This window comes from Neolamprologus brichardi, chromosome 3, assembly GCF_056152115.1.
Source record: "Neolamprologus brichardi isolate AB-2024 chromosome 3, ASM5615211v1, whole genome shotgun sequence".
NCBI lineage: Eukaryota > Metazoa > Chordata > Actinopteri > Cichliformes > Cichlidae > Neolamprologus > Neolamprologus brichardi.
The window spans coordinates 28353010-28378510 of record NC_142106.1 but is presented as its reverse complement, the minus strand read 5'-3'; the positions used below and the strand labels follow the sequence as shown (position 1 = coordinate 28378510).

At 40.4% G+C, this 25501-nt stretch overlaps 2 protein-coding genes across 2 annotated transcripts; both read left to right on the top strand.

The window, feature by feature from the left end:
• Positions 1–1371: 1371 nt before the first annotated feature.
• Positions 1372–3599, top strand: LOC148104132 (C-type mannose receptor 2-like). The gene is made up of 4 exons (XM_087839281.1): positions 1372–1405; positions 1558–1944; positions 2103–2453; positions 3223–3599. The coding sequence occupies exons 1-4, from the start codon at positions 1372–1374 to the stop codon at positions 3564–3566; spliced, it is 1116 nt and encodes a 371-aa protein (XP_087695407.1). The 3' UTR covers positions 3567–3599.
• A 15806-nt stretch (positions 3600–19405) lies between these two features.
• LOC118455833 (C-type mannose receptor 2-like) lies at positions 19406–21315 on the top strand. Its single transcript, XM_087839279.1, has 4 exons — positions 19406–19439; positions 19596–19964; positions 20123–20473; positions 20972–21315. The coding sequence occupies exons 1-4, from the start codon at positions 19406–19408 to the stop codon at positions 21313–21315; spliced, it is 1098 nt and encodes a 365-aa protein (XP_087695405.1).
• Positions 21316–25501: the final 4186 nt, after the last annotated feature.

The window sequence follows — 25501 nt, the reverse complement described above, 5'->3', positions numbered from 1 at the left end:
TACTGTGCCATACTGTTCCAGATCATTCTCCAATGACTTCATTTGTTTGTCTCAGCCACATATGATAACTGGGGACGCATAAAAAGATGTAAACAAAGTTACAGAAAAATGAACTCTTAGCATGTAATAAACATGTCCTCCACCCTCTGGAAACATGTGAATACAGAGCCTACAGAGGCAGTATACAAACGACATGCAAAATGAGTCAAAGTTTGACGTTCACAATGACCACATGGAGGTCTACAGATGACAACACTAATGTTATAAAGCAAAAGAGATTAAGTAGAGTCAAAAAAAAGTTCTCCCCCATCTGTGGACCACAGTTGAACCCCCAAAAATGAGATATGCTGTAAAAGACATCACTCTGCACGTCACTTTGCACTTTGACATTACTATCTCTTTAAAACTTTGGGTCTGTCAATCACAATTTCCTTAATCTATATAATCTATAAATCACATATAAGACTGGATGTTGATCTTTTCACTTCATTTCTGGCCAGAGATCTCATCCTCTATGACACTGCCTGATGGTCTCATGTTAAAGTCTGTATGCCTTACATAAAAAATAGACATCATTTCACTGAGCATGATGTTTGGATCCCACTCAAAGCACAGAATTTGTTTATGAGCGAAAGCAGAAGTAGAGTTGGCTACTCAATATGGTGTGACTCGATGCACAAATTTATTAAAATGACTCAGATGTAGGAAGCAGAAATTTTATCCTGGTAATCCAACAGTCCTGCATCATTTCACCAAGCACATGATGAATCTGTCTCTGTCTCTCTTTCTCATAATGTAAATGACATCTTTCATAACTGGAATATAAAAATCCCTCACATCAGTGGATCATTCATTCAGAGGGAAAGTCAGACTTTTATTTTAATATTCAAATCCTGACCAGGACAAAAAGAGCTCTCTATACTGTATTTCAATATTTACCTGAGAGCTGTCTTTATGAACACATCGGATAGAGAAGAAATTATCACATGTAAGTTTAAAAACTGTAATATCATTTCATGATTGTGATACAGAGGTGATGTGTAGAGAATATTGAAAATATTTTGTCATGTGTTAAAAAAAATAAACATTTATCTTGCACAACTTTTACTGAAAAGACTTGTGAGCTTACAATGACAAGAGCTTCCAAGATGAGTAACATTAATGATTTCATTACCTTCTCCATGAGCTGCTGAATTATTAAAAATGAATTAATTTCTGTTCTGGTTCAAAATGTTCACACTATTTTTCTTTATCTGGCTTTCTGTTTAATCCATCTTTTCTTTCCTGACATAAAGTGTGCATCAAAGAAGTTCTGTTCAAATCTTTGTTTCCTTGAGCAATAAAATATAACTTTCATCTGTCAGATCAAAGATGCAGTGGAGTCTGTATCTGCTTATTCTGATGGGTAAGTGGATTGTTTACCAAATATACTGTTTTTAATTAAAATTAAAATTAATGCAGATTATGACCTCACACATTTTGTTGTTGTTGTTGTTTACTTTTTTAAGTGAATTCAATAATGTCATATAATCTCTATATCATATTTCTGTATTTTAGGTCAGTGTTGCTTCTTTACATGCTGCCTGTATGAGTACCACTTTATTAAAGAAAACAAGAGCTGGTCTGAAGCACAGAGATACTGCAGAGAGAAATATACAGACCTGGCCAAAGTGGTTGACATGACAGACATGAGCAGACTCCGTAACTCCACACAGAATCAAGGAGAAGCCTGGATTGGACTGAACAACAACACAGGTGGAAACAGGACGTGGCATTGGTCTCTGCCAGGAGTGGAATACATTCATAATGACAGCAGCTGGGATCTGAAAGGAAGAACTACTAGAGAGCGACCTGGGAACTGTGGGAGGAAAAGATACGATAATGGAGATAAAAAGCTGGCAGATGTTTCATGTGACATTACTATGTGGTTCATCTGCTACGATGGTGAGGAGATGTGAATAATATTAAATATTATTATAATATCATGATATAAAAATATAATGGAATATCATAATACTAAATTAAGAAGATAGAGACAGACAGAATTTCACAAGAAAATTTATTGAGGGATGTCTTTGTGTGTTTTTCTGTTTGTTTCACAGAAATAAAGAAAGACAAGAAAACATTACATTTGATTGAAACATTTATGAACTGGACAGAGGCTCAGAGCTACTGCAGATCCTATTACACTGACTTGGCCAGTGGACTCGATCAGGTAGATGGAGAAGAAATGAAGACCCTGTTCAATGGCCGTCGCATGAGTGTGTGGATGGGTCTGTTCAGAGACAGCTGGAGGTGGTCCGATAGGAGTAATTCCTCTTTCAGATACTGGGATATGCAGTTATTCAATGATGAACAAAGCAACAAGACATGTGCTATGACTCTGTTAAACAGATCAGGAAAATGGAGCTCTGATGAATGTGACAAAGAAAAACCCTTCTTCTGTTATGATGGTGAGTTTTTATCATTTATGTAGTCTTTTATCATCCTTGTGCTTTTGATGTAAGCTTCCTGTGTTTACGACCCTTTGGTCAGCAGGAGGTCTAACAAACACACACACACAAACACACACACACACACACACACACACACACACACACATTCTCACATAACACACACACAGTGCCTTGTCTTTGTAACCAAGGGGGGTTACGGGGGGAAGGTACGTGTTGTAAACTATTGTTTCTTGTGTGAACGTCGCCAATAAAAGGGAGCGAGAGGGGGCAGTCGGAGAGGTCATTTTGTGATGTGCTGAGGTACGGACAAGGCCCCCCTTGCAAGTAAAAAGATCGATCGCTGTTGCCTTGTCTTTCTTTCATGGGAATAAGTTCTGGGATCAGCGGGGTCTGATTTAGACCCAACATGAATATACTTAGTTGACAGTCAGATGACTTTAAATATCTGTGGGATAACTTTGAGCTACTTTTAGGTTCAACCAACGTTTTAAAGTCTCTGTTGTCTGTAAATATGGAGAGAAGTTGTTTTGGATTCCTAATAGTTTAAAAACACACAAACATTTGAGGATGTTGTTGACCTGTCTGCACAAAGTTCATTAACATTATTATACTGTTTTCTACTGAGGGCAGAGTAACACACAAGCTTTTTCTATTTTTTCTTTTTTTTAATTTTTATTATTGGAACAAAATAAACAGCACAGACATTTTCTCATGATTAGAGCTCACATAGATTCAACTCAATGTGTTGTTTTTTTCTTTACGGCAGATAAATTGATCCTGATCAAAGAAAACAAGACCTGGGCTGAGGCCTTGGATTACTGCAGAAAGCGTCACAGAGACCTGGTCTCCATCACTAACCCTCAAGAGCAGGGATGGGTCCAAGACAAAGCCAAGAATGCCTCGAGTCCTTTTGTCTGGCTCGGCCTGCGCTACTCCTGCACTCTGGATCTGTGGTTCTGGATCAATGACAGGCTTGTCTGTTATGAGAAGTGGAGCAGAGAGGGAAAGACTGAGGAGTGTGGCAGGGCTGTGGGCATGCAGAGAGGAGGACAACATGAGTGGGTCAGTCAGAGAGACAATGAGACATATAATTTTGTTTGTTTCAAATAAGACTTCAGAACTATTTTAGAATTTAGACACGAGGCAAAATAAGATTTATCTCATCTCCATTTATTACAGATTTCATTCTGGAGTGAATTGTGATTTTGTAGTTGTCTGCTGTGTGTCACTTTGTGTTTTGTTTTTTTTTGTTTTTTTGATGATGACAAAATTTCAGCTAGAAGCAAAAATCAAATGTTTAGCTGTAAATGGCACAACACTGATAAAGTCTGATCTGCACTGAAGTAATATGGTTTCATTATTTTCCTCTTGACTGTCGGATTCAGCGATATTATACTTACTTTCTTCATTTCGCTGCATTACTCTATTATTACACTTTTCTTATTAGACGTCTGAAACAAAGTTAGTTTCAGTTTTCATATTTGCTGTTTTTTTTTTTTATCTTTGTAATCTTTTTGTCTTTGTGCACTTATAAACTGGTCTTAGTGATAATATTTCTAATCTTTAATGGTTAGTAAATATTAAAACTAATGCGACAAACCAGAGCATTTATATTGTAAACTTTCACCAATGTAACTATTTTTTTCATATGACTATTTAAAGTGATGTGCTGCAAACTAGTGATCTGTGTGTGTCAAGATAAATAAATACTCAGTTGCAAGTGTAACAATCAACACTCCTTACAGTAGTTCTTGGTACATTTATTTCTACAGAAAACCCTTAAAATCCTTACACGTGCGACTTACTGACAAAAAGCACTTTCTTACTACAAGCCTCATTCATTCATTGACAAAAGTGGTTTTTTTTTCTTTGCCTAAGCTCTTTTAACCTGACATTCACCCTCCAGTGGGAGCACTGGGGGCAACTCAGGGCTCAGTATCTCGTCCAAAGATACTTTGACACACAGATTTGACCGATCTACTAACCTTCTAATTAACAGACCTGCTCTACCTCTAAGTCAGAGCCATCCTGCTGTTAGATTGACAAAAAATGTTTTAGAAAATCAGTTTTATGTCAATAGGTTTATATTGTACTGTATGTACTGACTGATCTGTCTTAAAGAGCTCATAACTGCAAGATTGACATGATTTTGGAGTCACAATATAATGTGACACACACACAAACTTGAGCAACCTTACTTAAAGGCTCTTCCCACAGCTTTGACTATAAATGCTATTCATTACATTTATATGCAAAAGGATGAATGAGTTCTTCTCTGCTTCATTTTAAATCTCCAACAGTTATGATCATTATATAGTTGATATTCTGATAACAGGAAGTGGTGCACAAGCTCAGATTAGATAAATGTAAATAAATTAAACTGTAATTTAGGGATTTTAAAAAAAACTTGTCAAGATGTGGGTACAAATAAAAGAGTAAAATTTATTTAATGTTGTAGTTTTTCAGACTGTTATTCCTTATTTGTCCTCTAGATGTTGCCAGTGTGTTTGACTTTCTTCCTGCTGCACACTTTCTCCATCGTGTGTCACTTTGTGCTATATGGAAGAAAGTTCTGGATAATGAATGGGATGTTCATGTTACTTTCATTATATAAAGTCAGATAAAGTACCCACTCCAAACACCCACCCTGACCCCACTCACACTTTTACTGTACTGACAGCAACACTGTCGCTGCATGGACCCCACGAGTTTGTGCAGACCTGATACTGTGAGTCATGTATGTGAGAATGGTGCTGCCTTTCTCTGCACCCCTGTGAATAATCAGTGTGGCTGAGTTCAGTTAACTGTAAGAGAAGTCAGTAATGAGTCCATCACAGTCAGCACTGTTTGCTTTTAAACATGTAAAGCTGTGTAAGGTGTGACTGGGTTCATTATTCTGCTACATTATGAAGTTTTTCCCACAAACCACAAGGCAGAACTCTTAGAGTTGAAAAAGCTATCTTTAAATTATGCACATTTTTAAAGTCGATCTGAAGAAATGACTTGATTGGCTGAGGGCCGTCACGTTTAATGAGTTACAATGCACACAACTGGTCTGTGTTTCCTGTGTGCACACACTGACTACTGTAAAGTTAAAGGAAAACACTGTGCAGGTTAAAATAATTCCACTGTAAATATGGGAAAATCTGAAGAGAGTAAAACGTTTGTTTTTAAATTCTAAGAGTTTCAGATTATTTCTAGGTTTATATAAAAATAACATCGATTATGTTTCAGTGTAATAATGTTGTAGCATATGGGAAGAATCTGCTCGAGGTTTTGGATTTAAAACACATCTCTAAAAGTGTAACAGAATTAATTTAAAAAATACAAAAGAAAAAAACCCAAAAGGTAAGCAAAGGTCACTTTAATGTTCCTTCATAAACAAAAATATATAAATAATAAAGCAGAAGTTACTTGGCAGTGAAGGATCACAATCTACAAAGCTACACTCTGTTCACAGATAAAAAATAGCTTGTTTTGTATTTACAAATAACTGCATGATCTACAGTTCTTTACTTCTGCTAATGTGCTTGCAGCCTTAACCACAATGACTTTATTTTTATTTGTTTTTCTTTTGACATTTCTCAAACCCTTTGACTAGACAGTTATTAAAATGAGTTTGCAACTTTGCATATCCTACCTTGCTTTGTTTCTAAATCCTAAAAACTTCAGTATTTTCCAGGTTTATATAAAAATGTGTGTCAGTGTCATGATGAGGCGATGCTTTGCAAAATATGAGAAGAGTCTGCTCCAGGTGCTTGATTTGAAAGAGAACTTCAAGGCAAATAAAATGATCAAAACATCAAAAAGTAAGCAAAGATCACTTTACTGTGTGATTTCAATAACATGACCAGGGGTCTCAAACTTTAATGAGGAGTGAGCCACTGCTGGCACTGTCATCTCATTGGAGGGCCACTTTAGTGTTCAAGCAGTACAAAACAAACAAACAAGAAAACACCCACAAACATTTCCGTAAATAGTGTTTTCTTTGTTTTTTAAAGTTGAAATATTGTAGAACAAGACAAAACTTCAAACATGAATGGACGTTTTCAAAAGTTGATTCTGTTCATCTGGACGTAGCGTTTTCTGGGAGAAACGTTTCGTCACTCATCCAAGTGACTTCTTCAGTCTCAGCTGACTGCAGGTTTCCCCAATCTTTTAAACAGTACATTTGCATAATGACTGAAACCAGCCCACTGAAGGAACAATGGGCAGTGAGGTCAGTTCCTTAATCATAATTATGCAAATTCTCATGACCATTGATCAACAACCACTGACCAAAACCCACTGATCAAAGACCACTGATCAATGGCCATGAGTACCATTCTGTGAATGGTACCCATAAAATGATCAAAACCTCAAAAAGTAAGCAAAGATCACTTTACTGTGTGATTTCAATAACATGACCAGGGGTCTCAAACTTTAATGAGGAGTGAGCCACTGCTGGCAAAAAGTTTTCTCATCTTTGATCAGAAAATGATCAGATCATTTTCTGATCAAAGATCAGTGGTCTTTGATCAGTGGGTTTTGGTCAGTGGTTGTTGATCAATGGTCATGAGAATTTGCATAATTATGATTAAGGAACTGACCTCACAGCCCATTGTTCCGTCAGTGGACTGGTTTCAGTCATTATGCAAATGTACTGTTTCTAAGATTTGGGGAAACCTGCAGTCAGCTGAGACTGAAGAAGTCACTTGGATGAGTGACGAAACGTTTCTCCCAGAAAACGCTACGTCCAGATGAACAGAATCAACTTTTGGAGATTTATTTTCCTGGATGATTGAGAATGCATCAAGATGAATGCACGTTGTTTTTTCCTAACTCTTAACTAACTGAAGCCTTTCATTGAACTACCAAATAAACAAATTGGTCCTCTCTTTCTGGCAGACACGTGGCAGCACTTCTGCTATTGTTTTGAGAGCGTTTATTGGATTAATCCCTGCTTCCCCCTGGACCCTGGAGCCCCGGACCCTTTCCCCCGCCACACATATTCTCACCTGGTGTCTCACTGTAAATAAACGCTGTTATGGCCCGTCTAGGCACGGCCAGACCACAACATAAAGGGTGATCCATCCCCATCCAACCCCAAGCAGCACGTCACACACTTAATACTTTGTGACAGTGATTTATTTACAATGAGTGCCGTTAAACAAAGGAAGGGAGGATATCATAACTTCAGGGTGAACCCAAGGCCAAAACAACAAACAAAAGGTAGCCTATCTCAGGAATAAATACAACTTACCTCGTTCCGTGTCTTTTCTCGCTTTTTGGTGAGTTGGGTTGGCGTGTCCTGTTCTGGTTGGCAGTTTTATTTTGTGTGTGTGTGTGTGTGTGTGTGTGTGTGTGTGTGGGGGGGGGGGGGGGGGGGGGGGGAGGGGGGGGGGTGAGAATGGATTTTTTACTTGAAGATTTTGTGGAGGCACCTTCATGGGAAAAAAATGACAAATGTAAGAAGGCGGACCTGCTCATTGTGGCTAACTCTTATGATGTGGAAGTGGAAACGCTCGCTGCTGAAAATGCCACGCTAAGGGAGTCGGTGAAATCTCTCACAGAAAATGTTACCCAGCTCAATAGAGAAAATAAAAAAATAAAAGAAACGGTTATTGATCTACAAGCTCGTAGCATGCGTGATAATCTAGTATTTTCTGGTATTCCAGAAGCCGCTGGAGAGGACGCGAAGACCACGGTAAAAAGCTTCATCAAAACCCACCTGAAGCTGCCGGAGGACACGGTGAAGAACATCGTTTTCGATAGGGTGCATCGCCTCGGCCCCATTCGGGCTACGGCCGGGAGACCACGTCCTATCGTGGCCAAATTCGGCCACTTCAAACAAAAGCAACATGTGAAAAGCCGCGGCAGGGAATTAAAAGGAACGGACTTCAGCGTGAACGATCAGTTCCCCAAAGAGATCCTGGAACGACGCAGGGTCCTCTTCCCAATTCGACGCGGCTTCATCCAGAAAGGCTCCCGCGCTGTCATCGCTGTGGACCGGCTGTACGTGGATGGACAGCTCCACCGCGACCCCAACACCACTCCGTGGCTGTATTAACTTCAGACCAGATAAGAATCCGCTACACCCTTTCCCTATCCACTCACACTAACTTGGATTAACATTTGTTTAACTTACCGGTATCAAATCGCATCTTAAGTGTGATTTCATAACAGTATTAACACCGTCACTCTCCGTCAGTGATTTAATTGGAATGTTTACGTTTTCTTTTCTCTCTTCTCGTTTTTTTTTTTTTTTTTTTTTTTTTTTTTTTTTCCTCTCTTTTCCCCCTCTTGTTTTTATGCTGCTCACCCTCGTCCTTGGTTTCTTTCTTTATTTCTTTCACTGCTTCGATCACCTGCTTCCACACTCATCCACAAACAACATCATTTATTTCGACACTTACTCACTGCACGATCACGCACAGTCATGCGCTCAACGGCAGCACATTTACATCAGTCAGACAGTGCACACAGACCTACAGGATACACACACTTAAGCCAAGCATACTCATATTAGTAAATATGCAAACACATAGTCAGACTAGGGGAGCATCTCGCCACACATTTTTTCTCTCTCTCCCTCTCCTTATTTATGAACAAGTGATATATTCTCTCCACCTGTCTAAGCGATACACACAGAGTACACCCCTAGTTATGCACAGACATCTATGGGTGCACTAAGATTCGTTACATGGAATGTAAATGGAGCTGGCTCCAGAGAAAAGAGGTTAAAAATATTTAACCAACTCAAAAAACTACAGGCAGATGTTGTCCTTTTACAAGAGACCCACAGACCTCTTAGAGGTTCGAATGAACTTAAAACACCTGAGTTTCCTAATGTGTTCTCAGCCTGTTATAATTCTAGACAAAGGGGAGTAGCAATTTTAATTCATAAAAAAATTAATTTCACAGTAATCGATACAGTTATAGATCCAGAGGGCAGATTCTTAATCATTAAACTATCTATACTTGATAAAAAGCTATGTATTGTAAGTGTATATGGTCCAAATGTTGATGATCCCTCATTCTTTCACGGTTTTTTCAGTGCACTCTCTGAACACTTAGATGGCACACTTGTGCTTGGAGGCGACCTCAACCTTGGACTGAATGAAGAAATGGATAGGCTCAATACAGCAGGAACTCAGCGTAATTGGCAGTCAACAAATATAATCAAACAGTATATGAGCGACTTTGGTCTTTGCGATGCATGGCGCTCCCTTCACCCCACCAGTAAGGAATATACTTTTTTTTCACATGTTTATCACTCCTACTCTCGTCTAGATTATTTTTTGGTCAGCAGCTCACTGCTGAGTGACGTTTCAGACACTGAGATTCACCCTATAGTTGTCAGCGATCATGCTCCTGTATCTTTAACACTAATGCACAAGAATAATACTATGCCAAGTAAAAACTGGAGATTTAATACATCACTGCTTAAAGATGAAGACTTTATTAAATATTTTAAAAAAGAGTGGACTTCATATTTAGACTTTAATGACACTCCCGGAACATTAGCTTCTGTTTTATGGGAAGCAGGGAAAGCTGTGATGAGAGGTAAAATAATTTCTTTCTCATCACATAAAAAGAAAAAAGAAAACAAAAATATTCAGGAATTAGAAAAAAACATCAAATCACTAGAAGAAGCCTACGCGTCCCTCCAAGATCAGGAAACATTGAACAAAATACGCAAAACAAAACTAGAATTAAGTGAGAAAATTGATAGAAAAACAAAATTCTTAGTACAAAGACTACGCTTACAAAATTATGAACATAGTAATAAATCCGGTAAATTTCTAGCAAACCAGTTAAAAATAAATAAAGAAAAAACAACTATATGTGCTGTTCAAGATTCATCTGGGAACACAATATATGAACCGAAACAAATAAACAACATTTTCAGGGATTTCTATAAAACGTTGTATTCACCACAAATAAACCCATCTAAAAAGGAAATTGATCAATTTTTAGACAACATAACTCTCCCAAAATTATTAGACTCTCAAGCAATGGCACTGGATTCGCCACTGACATCAGGTGAACTCCAGGAAGCCCTGATAAATATGTCCAATAATAAGGCTCCAGGTCCACACGGCTTTCCTGCAGAATTCTACAAAGAATTCTGGACGATTCTAGCACCAGTTTTTTACAGAACGTTGTTAGAAATCAAAGAAAAGGGCAGACTTCCATCAAATATGAATTCTGCAAACATTAATCTCCTGCTAAAACCAGGCAAAGACCCTGTATATCCCTCAAGCTATCGTCCAATATCCCTTATTAATGTAGACCTCAAAATAATCTGCAAAGCTCTCTCGAAGAGACTAGAGAAAATAACCCCCCTCTTAATTCATCCTGACCAAACTGGTTTCATAAAAGGTAGGCACTCATCAACAAATACACGTAGATTACTTAATTTGATAGACTACTCATACAGTAAAAACCTTGAAACTACAATATTTTCCTTAGATGCAGAAAAAGCGTTTGACAGAGTTAACTGGAAATTTCTATTTGCAACTTTACACAAATTTGGTTTTGGATCTTCTTTCATCAACTGGTTAAAAATATTATATAATTCCCCAACAGCTTGTGTCAGAACAAATGACCAGACATCCTCCAGCTTATGTCTCCTGAGGGGCACCAGGCAGGGATGCCCACTCTCCCCTTCACTGTTTGCAATTTTTATCGAACCACTAGCAGCAGCAATTAGACAGAATTCAGCAATTAAGGGCATAAAATGCAAGAACGTAGAACATAAAATCAGCCTTTATGCTGATGATGTGTTACTCTTTCTCCAAAATTCACAAACCAATATCTCTGGGGTGATTGAATTGATAAACTCTTTTGCAAGAATATCAGATTACTCAATTAACTGGTCAAAATCTACAGTCCTTCCTATTAATTGCTGCTTCCATAATTCCTCTTCTACTCCACTGCAATCGGGAAATATAAAATATTTAGGTATTAATATTTCTCCCAAGCTTGCAGATCTAACTAAATTAAACCATACCCCACTTTTAAAGAAAGTAGAAGGTGATCTGGCTAGATGGAAATGTCTACCCATATCACTCATGGGAAGGGTTGCTGCTATAAAAATGATGGTATTACCAAAAATAAATTATTTATTCTCAATGATCCCAACTAAACCGCCGCAAGATTGGTTCAGATCTCTAGATTCATATATGTCCAAATTCCTTTGGAAAAATAAGCCCCCACGTATAAGCTTAAAAACACTACAAAAGACCAAGGATAAAGGAGGATTAGAACTACCTAACTTTCAGCACTACTTCTTAGCCAACAGGCTTCAGTTTATCTCAGGATGGCTAAAACACACCCTCTTAGATGAACCTTGGCTAGATGTAGAACAAGCACTTTGCAATAATCTAGAGATTTCAGATCTACCATTTATCAGCTCAAACATCCAACGACATGAATGCTTCAAAAGCATCAACATCAGCTCTTCTCTGACAGCATGGTGGGAGTTTCTGAAGTTGACAGAGTCTTCATTAATCCCATGCAAACGTACACCTATCTGGAACAACCCTGACATATTACAAAACAATAATATGATAAACTTTTCAGATTGGAATGGTAAAGGAATCAAATATGTAGAACATATACTAGAAGGAACAGAATTTATTTCATTTGACAGACTAGTTACACAATATGGGATCAACAAGAAAAGATTTTTAGAATATCAACAAATTAAATCCATAATAAAAAAGAAATTTAAACTGGGTCAAGTTGAACTACAAACACCACCAAGTGTGGTTCAATTTTTTACTCTTAAAACCCCCAAATTACTATCCAAAATATACAGAATGCTTTCTAAAACAGATGAATCAATATCACTTCCTATTGCAAAATGGGAAGCGGATTTATCAGTTAACTTAGACCAAAACTTCTGGTCTCAGATTTGCTTAAAAACCTTTCATCTAATCAGAAATCCCAGTCTTCAATTAATTCAATACAAAATACTACATAGAGTGCACTATACAGGTCATCGGATGTTCAAGATGGGCTTTGCATCTACCAACAACTGCTCACACTGCCAAACCAATTCACCGGACAATTATATCCACGCTCTTTGGTTCTGTCCACCAGTTCAGAAGTTTTGGCGCGAGATATGTGAAGACTTATCAAAGTGTCTGAAATGTAACATTCCAACTTCCCCCTTAGTGTGTTTGTTGGGCAGCTTAGATAATGTCACTTCAGAAAAGAATATAGCCCATATGGTTTTCACTGCCCTATGCATAGCCAAGAAAACAGTCCTCATGAACTGGAAAAATAAAAACAATCTTAATTCTAACCAATATAGAAATTATCTATTAGATTACATTAGTCTTGATACAGCCTCTGTCACCACATCAGATCAATCGCTCTGGGCTCCTTTGATCAGCTCCATCACCTAGTGGGGGTGGGGGGTCATATTTTGGTCTCGCCTTCACTGTTGTGATTGGAGTGGGGGTAGGGTCAGGCTTAGGGCGTCGGGGGGTTCCCCGGGAGCATCTTCCTTGGGGGGCTCAACCCGGGGTAGCGGTCATGGCCAATTAGGGGCTCTGTTGGCTCTTAGGTGACGGCTTCCTCGTGGCTACGTGCAGCGGGGCTAGGGGAGGGTCTGTGCTGACGGACGGGGGTTACTGACCTGGTAGCCTGGCTGCCCCTGGGTGGGTCCGGGACGGGCGTGAGGTTCTGGGGGCGCTCCGGCTCTGGCCTGGGGCCCTGGCCGGGCCTCGGGGGCCTGGGTCCTGGTTGGTGTGTTGCCGGGGTTGTGGGCCGGTGGGTATATGGGGGCCCGCCACTGGCGCAGGGTGCCGCCGGTGCGCCGAGCCACCTGGGGGGCTCTTCAACTGGTGGTGGGGGGGGGGGGGGGGGTTGTCACATCTTGCAGGAGCTTTCCTCTCCCAGGAACTCTCTCTGCAAGAGGGGGAGATACAGGAGAGGTGGAGGAAGATCTCAGCCTGGGCGTCTATTGTCTTATGTAGTCTGGAAGATGAGTGGATGATGGGGTGGGTGCAGTTTTCTCTGTTGTAGGGTTGGGTGGACTGCCCCGGGCTCTGTGGGGCCGGACGGCGCCGCTGCACTGGGCCCCGGTTCGGATGGGCCTGGGCCCCCCTTCCCTGGCGGGTCGCGGAGTATGGGGGTGCCTACTGGGGTCAGCGGGGGAGATGGCCCCAGGGAGGGGTCACTTGCCCCTCCCTTCCTTCCCTCCCCATCTCCAGCTGCCTCCCTCTTCCCGCTCCACCACAACTACCCACACATGCAGGGCCTTGGAGTAGGGGTGTGTCACCAGGGTGCAGAGGAGGTAACCCCCCCCTCTGTCCCCTTCTGGCTGCCTCTGCCTCAATTTTATCCCGCAACTTAGACATTCACATTACTCACACTCTCATTACACATACATATAGGATCTTGGGGGTGGGCACGCTACACGGAATCCCAATTACCATCAGGGTGTACACCTCACCCCCGGCGTCGTTGCCCACCTCTCAATTTTAAATACACGTAGACATTGAGGGCTAGCAGGAGGGACTATGCGCTTACCTGCTGCTCTCTGGCAGGTAGCTCCATGCCCTCCTGGGTTTTAAATGCACCTTAGAACACACATACATCAACACTACAATGAGCGGGTGGAGGGAGGTTAGGAGTCTTCTCTCACCCTCGTTCTCTGCTTTCTGCTGGAGCAGGGGGGCTAGGAGGAGGAGTTGGCCGTCCGACTGGGATCCGGAATGTGGGGCCTCCCTGCTGCTGCGGAGTCGGGGCGGTCTGCTTCTCCCCACCGCAGGGAAAAGGGTAACACAACCTGGGTCTGGGTGCAGTTCCCCCCTCCAGGGGCAAGGGTACCTAGACCCGGTTCGTAGAGTACGCTTGGGGAGTGTGATTGTGTGTACAGCGTCTCTTTATGTCTGTCTCCACGTTGGTTGAGTGTGGAGTAAGTGCATATGAGAGCATGAGGGTGGGAATGGATGTTTGTATCTGTGTGTGCCTGTATGTCTGTGTCTATATGTCAGGTTGGGTATCAGATGCCACCTCTCTGAGGACAGCTCAGGCCCTCCAAGGTTTGGAGGCCTATCTCCCCCCACCACTTCCCCTGCCGGGGGCGGACTCCCTCAGACATCGGTGCGTTGGTGGTTCTTTGTGTCCGGGGGTGGGCGTCCGGGTACACACCGGCTCACTCCTTGGCGGCTGCTTATCGGGGCCTGGAGCCTGGGGCTCGCTTGGGCCACTTCGGAGGTGGGGTGCCCCCGGCCTCTCGGCCTGGGGCTCGGTCACTCAGGCACAGCTGGCTGCCGGCGGAGCTCACGGGCACGTCACTGCAGCCCCCCCTGGCTTCTGCTCCGTGGCTGCTGGGTGACCCCTCATCTGGGACTCTCCTCAGCTCTTTCTGGGACAGTGGCACGGCTGCCCCTCTGTTGGTCTTCCTTGGTCTCTTGTGTTCTGGGGGCCTCTGGATGTCTGGAGTTTTGATCTCCTCCATACCTGCTTCATGCCCTGGAGGACGGGGCAGTGGCCCCCCACACCCTCTAGCAGATCATTACATGAGGGAACCTTTTAAGAAAACAAGCGCGTCCATGCTCACAGGTGTACACACGGGTGATCACACACACAAACTACACCCTTTTTGGCTCCTACCTCAATGCACACTGTGCTGTCGATCTTACGTGCTGCACAATAATGTTTAATATTTAGTATTTACTGTCATATTCCCATATATCATTGTGATGTGGTTTATTGTATTACTCTCGTTTTCTTTTGCTTGTTTTCTTTTTTCTTTCTCAACAGGTGATCCAGGTGATCGATATATGTATTTTTTTTATTTATTTTTTTTTTCCTATGCTTATTCTGTTGGTTTTTGTTTTTTGCCCTTCTCCCCCGTCCCTCTTCTCAACTCCTTTTCTTTCCCTCTTTCTTTCTCCCTTTTCTTTCCCCCAGTCAAGTCTGTCCCGTATTCAGCAAGTGAAAATAAAATAAAGAATAAAAGGTGAATCAAATGGACCATTACGGCAAAGCTGGGATGGTCAATTTGGTAAAGAAAATCCGTTGGGCATCTTTCTTCGCCTTTAGACAATAATTCTGATGGCAAAAGAGCCAAACGGGACAGGCAAAAAAAAAAAAAAAAAAAAAAAAAAAAAAAAAAAAAAATGACGTGGAAGTGTCTTACAGTGCTCGCAAAGCCGAGTTGAAGGAAACCCTGGCTGAAAAGCTAGTGGAAAAAGGTGTGCTTCTACCACGAGGGGATGCTGAAAACAAGCCAGTGAAAGGGGCAGATGGCACTGCATCTCAAGCCGATGCTAACGCAGCTGATGCGTCTGCTGCTTGCACGGAGGCTGATCGGATTTCTGAATCCAGTGAAGGTACGTCAAGTGAGGATCTGCGCCTCAAGCTCCGCATAAGGGAGGTGGAGACCCGCAACAAGGAGCTGGAAGAGCAAGCTATGCATCTCCGTATCAGAGCTCTTGAGCTTGAAAAGGGCTCAGCTAAAGGTTCCCCAGCGTCATCAAGCACAAGTGTTTCTTCTTCTGCTAGTTTTGACATAAGTAAGCACATCAAATTGGTTTCCCCGTTTCGCGAGTCTGAGGTAGACTCCTATTTTAGTGCATTCGAGCGCATAGCCGCTGCTTTGAAGTGGCCGAAAGAGTTTTGGTCCCTGTTACTCCAATGTAAGCTTGTGGGAAAAGCCCAAGAAGTGTGTTCAAGCCTGTCTATTGAGCAGGGTTTATATTATGAAACTCTTAAGAAAACTGTGCTGCAGGCATATGAACTTGTCCCTGAAGCATATCGGCGGAAATTTAGGAATCTTAATAAAACTGCTAACCAGACTTTTGTTGAGTTTGCGCGAGAAAAGAATGCGTTGTTTGAGAAATGGTGTTGTTCATGTAAAGTTAAAACCGTGGAAGAGTTGAAAACTCTTATTTTGCTGGAGGAGTTTAAAAAGTGTTTGCCGGAACGCATCATGACTTATTTAAACAAACAAAAGGTAGCCTATCTCAGGAATAAATACAACTTATCTACTCAAAAGAACTAACTCAAACGACAATCACTTTCCTCTCTGCCTAACAAAAACAGGAGAAAACTGATCAAACAAACAGGCGGTCCACCCCTACATGCTCTTACATTAACCAACATAGTGACACAGTGAACAGTCTGCCAGTTGGGTTGGGCCGAGGATGAATGACCTGGCAGTCCCTGGTGGTGTCTTCCTATCCGCTGCCTCCTGGTCCTTAGCCAATCGGTGCGATCCATCCACCTTGGGTGCACCAATCACGGAGGAGCACCTGAACACTCAAATTTACATATGATAATTACGATAACAGTCGTAACAACGCACTTTCTCTTTACCAAAGATACCTGGTCTGCGCGTGAGTCCGTTTCAAACATTGTGACATATTGCCTTCATATGAAATCATTTTTGTGGTTTTAAAGAACTTATTTTAACATCGCACTCGACAACAAAAAAAGTCCTCCTCAACAAAAAAACCTTCAAGGACCAAATTGCATTATATTTCTTCACATCAAGTAGAGGTGACTTGGGCCGCAAGTTTGTAGTTACCACAATGACTCTGTCACACATCAGTCATGAGAAGAATTTAGTTCCTGTAGAAAGAGAAGAAAGTTATTTTTATATGTAAAGTGTAGAAATGAGTGCACTGAGTGAATTTGCTATTTTATGACATTTGTACACATATGCATGAGTGTGTATTATTTCATGATACTGTTGAAAAAAATCCAGTTGTTCACATATTCAACCAACTTAAAGAAGTCCAGACACTTTTCTCTTCAAGCTCCTTAGACTACGATGACCTGGATGACTGAGAACCTTCACAGACAGTTGTTCACATTAAACTTAGTAACTCAGTGTGAATGCTGTACAAGGCAAAAATACTTCAACTATATTTTGTTTATTGATTGTGTATTTATGATTATTTTATTAATGATCAATGATGTGAAATATAATGAATTATTAATAAAGGTGATACATGACAGTGCAGTGAAATATCTTAGCTCCGTGGCTGGTGCTCTTTGTTTTCTTTTTCTGTTTTTTTGTACTTCAGTTTTATTGTTTTACACCCATTGTGTGTAAACAATGAAAATTTCACAAGAGTACTGCTGAAAAAAATTCAGTTGTTCATATTAAACTTGTTGGGATGATTGGTTGTTCTAGTTCAGTCTTTCTCAAAGTGTGGTACGCGTATGCTTACCAGGCTTACCAGCTTGCACCAGCAACTGTTGGAGGAAGTCTTGAGTGAAGAGGAATCTGCCGTAATCCATTCCTAGCAAGGACAGCATGCTCTCTGTGACCTCGAGAGTGGTACCATCACCCAGGCCTGAGAGAGAGAGGAGTTTCTTGGCCCGCTCTGCATCGGAGAGGGAGTAGCAACGCTGCAGCACCTTGACAGCAGTGTATTTCCCTTGAGATCCCAGACGAGGGTCATCACATGGCGGGTGGACAGTGGATCCAGCAAGGCAACCACATGGTGGTATTTCGTGTCGTTGGCCGAAATCCCACCAGAGGTGATCTCCCCCAGCCTCACTTGTTGCTTTCTATCTGTCAGGAAGCTGGTGACACGCTGAGCTGGGAGAGTTTGGAGGAGAGAAGTTCAGGCACGATGGTGTTAAAAGCCGAACTAAAGTCCACAAACAGGACCCTGGCATAAGTTCCCGGGCGGTCAAGGTGTTGCAGGATGTAATGCAATGAAAGTAATGAGAAAGTGGCCAGAGTGTAACTATTGCAGTGTATACAGTGTATTAGATGGAGGAGTTGTACAGGGAGATGGCCACAGGCAGGAATGATTTCCTGTGTCGTTCAGTGGTACTTTTTGGTCTTCTCAGTCTCTGACTGAATGTGCTCCTGTGACTAGCCAGTGCGTCATGGAGTGGGTGGGAGGTATTATCCAACATTGTCTTTATCTTGGACAACATCTACCTGTCAGACACCACCTTAATGGAGTCCAGCTCCATCCCCACAACTTTACTGGCTTCGTGGATCAGTTAATTTAGTCTGTTGGCATCTCTGACCCTCAACCTGCTGCCCCAGCATGCAACAGCATAGAGGATAGCACTGCCCACAACAGAGATACAACATCTTTTCACTTCACTTCTGGCCAGAGTCGAGCCGAGAGATCTCAGCCTCTATGACACTGCCTGATGGTCACGTGTTAAAGTCTGTATGCCTTACACAAAAATAGACTAATTTCACTGAGCATGATGTTTGGATCCCACTCAAAGCACAGAATTTGTTTATGAGTGAAAGCAGAAGTAGAGTTAGCTACTCAGTGTGCCTTAATAGTCAAATTTATTAAAATGACTCAAATGTAGGAAGCAGAAACTTTATCCTGGTAATCCAACAGTCCTGCATCATAACACCAAGCACATGATGAATCTGTCTCTGTCTCTCTTTCTGTCCCTTTTCCTGTTTACTCATAATGTAAATGACATCTTTCATAACTGGAATATAAAAATCCCTCACATCAGTGGATCATTCATTCAGAGGGAAAGTCAGACTTTTATTTTAATATTCAAATCCTGACCAGGACAAAAAGAGCTCTCTCTACTGTATTTCAATATTTACCCGAGAGCTGTTTTTATGAACACGTGAGAAGAGAGAAGAAATTATCACATGTAAGTTTAAAAACTGTAATATATTTAATGTATGTAGTACAGAGGTGATGTGTAGAGAATATTGAAAATATTTTGTCATGTGTTACAAAAAATAAACATTTATCTTGCACAACTTTTACTGAAAAGACTTGTGAGCTTACAATAACAAGAGCTTCCAAGATGAGTAACATTAATGGTTTCATCAGGTTCTTCATGAGCTGCTGAATTATTAAAAATGAATTAATTTCTGTTCTGGTTCAAAATGTTTCCATCTTTTCTTTCCTGACATAAAGGTGCATCGAAGAAGTTTTGTTCAAATCTTTGTTTCCTTGAGCAATAAAATATGACTTTCATCTGTCAGATCAAAGATGCAGTGGAGTCTTTATCTGCTTATTCTGATGGGTAAGTGGATTGTTTTACCAAATATACTGTTTTTAATTAAAATTAAAATTAATGCAGATTATGACCTCACACGTTTTGTTGTCGTTGTTGTTTTTTACTTTTTTAAGTGAATTCAATAATCTCATATAATCTCTATATCATATTTCTGTATTTTAGGTCAGTGTTACTTCTTTACATGCCGCCTGTATGAGTACCACTTTATTGAAGAAAACAAGAGCTGGTCTGAAGCACAGAGATACTGCAGAGAGAAATATACAGACCTGGCCAAAGTGTTTGACATGACAGACATGAGCAGACTCCGTAACTCCGCACAGAATCAAGGAGAAGCCTGGATTGGACTGAACAACACAGGTGGAAACAGGATGTGGCATTGGTCTCTGCCAGGAGTGGAATACATTCGAAATGAAAGCAGCTGGAATCTGAATGGAAGATATGGTAATGAGCCACCTGGAAACTGTGGGAGGAAAAGAGACAAGCTGGCAGATGTTTCATGTCACCATATTATGTGGTTCATGTGCTACGATGGTGAGGAGATGTGAATAACATTAAATATTATTATAATATCATGGTATAAAAATATAATGGAATATCATAATACTAAATTAAGAAGATAGAGACAGACAGAATTTCACAAGAAAATTTATTGAGGGATGTCTTTGTGTGTTTTTCTGTTTGTTACACAGAAATAAAGAAAGACAAGAAAACATTGCATTTGATAACAACATTTCTGAACTGGAGAGAGGCTCAGAGCTACTGCAGATCAATTTACACTGACTTGGCCAGTGGACTCGATCAGGTAGATGGAGAAGAAATGAAGACTCTGTTCAATGGCGGTCCCATGAGTGTGTGGATGGGTCTGTTCAGAGACAGCTGGAGGTGGTCAGATGGGAGTGATTCCTCTTTCAGATACTGGGATATGCAGTTGTTCAATGATGAACAAAGCAACAAGACATGTGCTATGACTCTGTTAAACAGATCAGGAAAATGGAGCTCTGATGAATGTGACAAAGAAAAACCCTTCTTCTGTTATGATGGTGAGTTTGTATCAACATGTGTCTGACTGGTTTTCTCTAAGAGGAGGATCACTGAAATCACTGACAAGATCCAACTGAACATGTTGTATATTTTTCCTCCACCTACATCTGCATGTATGCTGAATTAATCTCATAAACATGAATACACTTAGTTGACAGTCAGATGACTTTAAATATCTGTGGGATAACTTTGAGCTACTTTTAGGTTCAACCAACGTTTTAAAGTCTCTGTTGTCTGTAAATATGGAGAGAAGTTGTTTTGGATTCCTAATAGTTTAAAAACACACAAACATTTGAGGATGTTGTTGACCTGTCTGCACAAAGTTCATTAACATTATTATACTGTTTTCTACTGAGGGCAGAGTAATACACAAGCTTTTTCTATTTTTTCTTTTTTTTAATTTTTATTATTGGAACAAAATAAACAGCACAGAGAGTTTCTCATGATTAGAGCTCACATAGATTCAACTCAATGTGTTGTTTTTTTCTTTACGGCAGATAAATTGATCCTGATAAAAAAAAACAAGACCTGGGAGGAGGCCTTGGATTACTGCATAAAGTCTCACAGGGGACTGGTCTCCATCACTAACCATTACCAACAGAGATGGGTGGAGGTGAGAGCCAAGAAAGCCTCGAGTCCTTTTGTCTGGCTCGGCCTGCGCTACTCCTGCACTCTGGATCTGTGGTTCTGGGTCAATGACAAGCTGGTCTGCTATGAGAAGTGGAGCAGAGAGGGAAAGACTGAGGATTGTGGCAGGACTGTGGGCATGCAGAGTGGAGGACAACATGAGTGGGTCAGTCAGAGAGACAATGAGACATATAATTTTGTTTGTTTTAAATAAGATTTCTGATGTGTGTCACTGGCTCTGTTTTTACTGGCAAAAGTTCAACTAATAGCAAAACAACAACAACAAAAAAAACATACATTGTTGTAAACAGCACAATATTAGCAATATCTGATATTCACTAAAGTAAATATAGTTTCCTCTGATTCAGTGATATCATAACTTACTTTTTTCATTATTGCTTCATTACTCCATTGTTGCACTTTCGTTTTTTGGTTGTCAGAAACAATGTTAGTTTTGATTTTCATATTTGCTGTTTATTTTTTATCTTTGCAATATTTTTGTCTTTGTGCACTTACACTTATAAACTGTTCTTAATGATAATATTTCTAAATATTAAATCTAATCTGACAAACCAGAGCATTTATATTGTAAACTGTCACAAAAACCATGTAACTACTTTTTGTCATAATGATGTGCTATTTAAAGTGACATGCTGTAAACCGATGATCTGTCTGTCATTATAAATAAATACTCAGTTGCAAGTGTAACAGTCTACACTCCTTACAAGAGTTCTTGGTACATTTATTTCTACAGGAAATTCTTTATAGTTTGACCCTAATGGAAAAAAGTCATCTTCTCAAAAACTGCTTCATTGACCCGAGAACTCTTGGCATTATCCAAGTGATCATTCTCAAACTTGCAATTAAAAATGTCCTTACAGTCGAGGATAGAACAGAAGAGACCCACTCATCTGTGCCTGATAAAATTTGAATTATTTCCTTTGTGTACCTCATGAGGAAATTTGAAGCCCCCCCCCCCCGGGCGCGTGCACGCAAAAACACATCTTCCAACCACACACACCCATATTTTATATTTTGCTCCATTGTGGTTTATTTCACACCTCAAACATTTAGTAAACATTTAAGCAAATACAAGTAATCTGCAATAAATTACAGGTAGTAATGAAATAAACTACTAACTCTAAATAAACTAACTAACTTTACGCTATGTCCGCACCTACACGGCTTTTTGAAAACGCAGCTGTTTCGTCCACACGTAAACGGCATTTGGAATCACTGAAAACTGAGGTTTTTAAAACTCCTCTTTTGCGTTTACGTGTGGACGAGGAATACAGAGTTCATCACACAACGTCAAAGGTATGTGCCTTTTTTCACGTCACGCTGTGCGCCACATTATTGTTTACATGAGATGAATTGCAGAATGGGAGATAGAGACAAAATACTGTTACTCTGACTAGTTGCAGGTTTTACACGCATACATATAAACACGCAGTTACTGTCCCTCCATTTAGAAAGGCAGAGGCGGCACGGTGTGATTATTTTACGTGCAGTTGTTTATTTCCTGTGTAATAATATTCAACATTGCTTCGTCTCTTGCTCTTGACGAAGGCGGTCTCCTCTCCTCCTTCTCCTCCTCTCCCTTAGCCTCTTGTGTCCTTGTCTAGTCTCGTGTTTTTTGTATTACTTTTCCCTGGAACACTCTCTCACAGTCTGTTCTCTAAAACCTAAAAGAGGAATTATGGATGTGATCAACTTGTCCCTAAATGTAATCCACATGTAAAAGGAACAGTTACATTTCTTCTAAATGCACTTTCAGCTACAGTTTATTTGCAGCTATACAAAGAGAAAAATACATGAAAACTCATCATGATACCATCATAAATAAGACCATATAAACATAGTTTTCATTTTAAGTTTTGTTGTAATGATATCTGTTTTTATTTGGCTTTCATTGGTATTCATTGTTAGTTTTGAACTACGAAGATTTTGGTATTGTTTCTATGATTGCAGCTGCATTTGGTAGTAGTGACGATTTTTTACCTTTTGTTTCTACCATTTTTCATGGATCAGTCTCCTCTCCAAAGTCCTTTTCTTTTTATCACATTTTACTTTATGCGTTAGACATTTACCTTTTTAGATTTTCTCTCTTTCATTTTGTTAGCTATTTGTCCTTTGTGCTTTGTCTTTAGAATTGCATCCTCACTCATTACCTTCAATTATTTTCAACTTTTTTTTCCAAGGTGTTTCTACTCGCCCTGATTAGAGAAAGCATTCGTTTGTTATCCCGCCTTGTTTGTTACCAGCCTGTTTTGGAATTTATTGGATTGTAGTTGCTTTCTTTCAGGATTTCTGCACTTTTGTAACTTTCAACATACAAGCTTTCAACATAAATAAAAGGTCAAGTTACATTTATGTGTATAGTCAAGAGTGCTGTTGCACACGGTGGATAGGAAAATGCATTAAAACACCGCCTGTGCATGGGAGCACAGACTTGTAAAAGAACAGATGGAAAATAGTTTTATATGCACCAAAATGAATGAATCACAGACACATATCACACATATGTTTGGTAATGTACTTGCATAACCATAGCCAGTGATCAGTTATTTTCTTTTCTTGTCAATTTTCTCAATCCCTGTGACTAGACAGTAACTACCTTTAGTTTTTAGATAAAACATTGTAGTTTTTAAAGAAAAATGAAATATGTTATTCAAGTTCCACTAAGCTATTGTTACTTCCTTCACTTTTCTAGTCTTCTACCTGTAAAACTAGAGTGAAACAGCGAATCCTGTTCTTGAAGATGAATTATTAAAGACTCAAATCTTATAACTAACTGTCATATAGACACAATACTTACTGGCTACTAGTATTAACACTCCTTACTCTCCTATCTCACATGTTACTCATGGGAAGAAAAAATTATGGTGTTGTTGTCATTGCTTTTTGTTTCCTGTAAAGACTATTGAATGCTGAGGGTGTGTGCTTGGTTTCCTGTGTGAGGCACTGGCTATATGGTTTTAACATTTATACAGTATATAACTGTACATATACAGATTATTTATAACAGCTACAGGTGGAGACCATCGCAAAGTTGTTGGCCAAATCAGATATCTCGCCATCTAGAGTGACCAGAATGTCAGATGTCATGTGAAAGTGAGATTTAAAGGTGGAGTGAAGGCTGATTGGGCTGAAGAAGCCTGGCAGAAAGATGATTGGACTAGATCGGGGATGTCACAATTAGCTTGACAGCGTTGGAAAGTGAAAGTGACTTAAAGCTTAGATTAGTTGCCAACACCTGGGAATTTGGGCGATTGTGGCTCAAGAGTTGGGAGTTCGCCTTGTAATTGAAAGGTTGCCGGTTCGAGCTCCGGCTTGGACAGTCTCGGTCGTTGTGTCCTTGGGCAAGACACATCACCCGTTGCCTACTGGTGGTGGTCAGAGGGCCCGGTGGCGCCAGTGTCCGGCAGCCTCGCCTCTGTCAGTGCGCCCCAGGGTGGCTGTGGCTGCAATGTAGCTGCCATCACCAGTGTGTGAATGGGTGGATGACTGGATATGTAAAGCGCTTTGGGGTCCTTAGGGACTAGTAAAGCGCTATACAAATACAGGCCATTTACCATTTACCAAAGCAGACAGATGTAGACTTCAGATCTTCCGCATCGAACTTACACATAAGCTTCATTACACCAGCAGACTAGAGTAGAAGTCCGAGTTCAGTCCAGACCCTTTACCTCCTAAAAAGGTTTGGAGCATCATGAAACAATAAATGCAACAACGAAGACCGAGGACTCTTGAGCAGCTAGAATCCTACATCAGTTCCACACATTTACAGACTGTTGTTAAAGGAGGACGGGATGCTACACAGTGGTAAACATGGCTCTGTCCCTACTTTTCTGAGGCTTGTTCGTGTCATCAAACTTAAAATGAGCCAATATTTGTCTTGGTATGGTACATTTTCTCAGTTTAAACATTAAATTAAAGCTATGTTTTTTTCTATTGTGGCGTCGTAGGTTTTATTTATTTCATTTTAGTTTTAATGTGGAAGTTTTGTGTCATTCTACAATATCACAGTTCAGACTCATTTCTAACAATTACTGTTTGTTTGTTAAGTCTTACTTCACTTTACTTTGTTTGGGAACTCTACTGCTATTTCAGTGTGCATCTTAATGTCCAGTCTGTTCTCAGAGACCATTTTCACACAGTGTTACACACAGCACACTTTTATGTTCAATGTTTAATTGAACCAGAAAACATGAACCTCCTTTCACACTCAAAAAATAAGGAGTGTCTGCACACCAAGCCTTGCGTGTTTGATGACCTCCATTCATGTGACAAAAAGGAATTTAGCTTCAGATTCCACAGAGTGACTGACTAAACCTGTCAGGTATGTTTAGTGACCATTGAATAGCTTTGACTGGATGATCTGATATTATCGTGCTGGT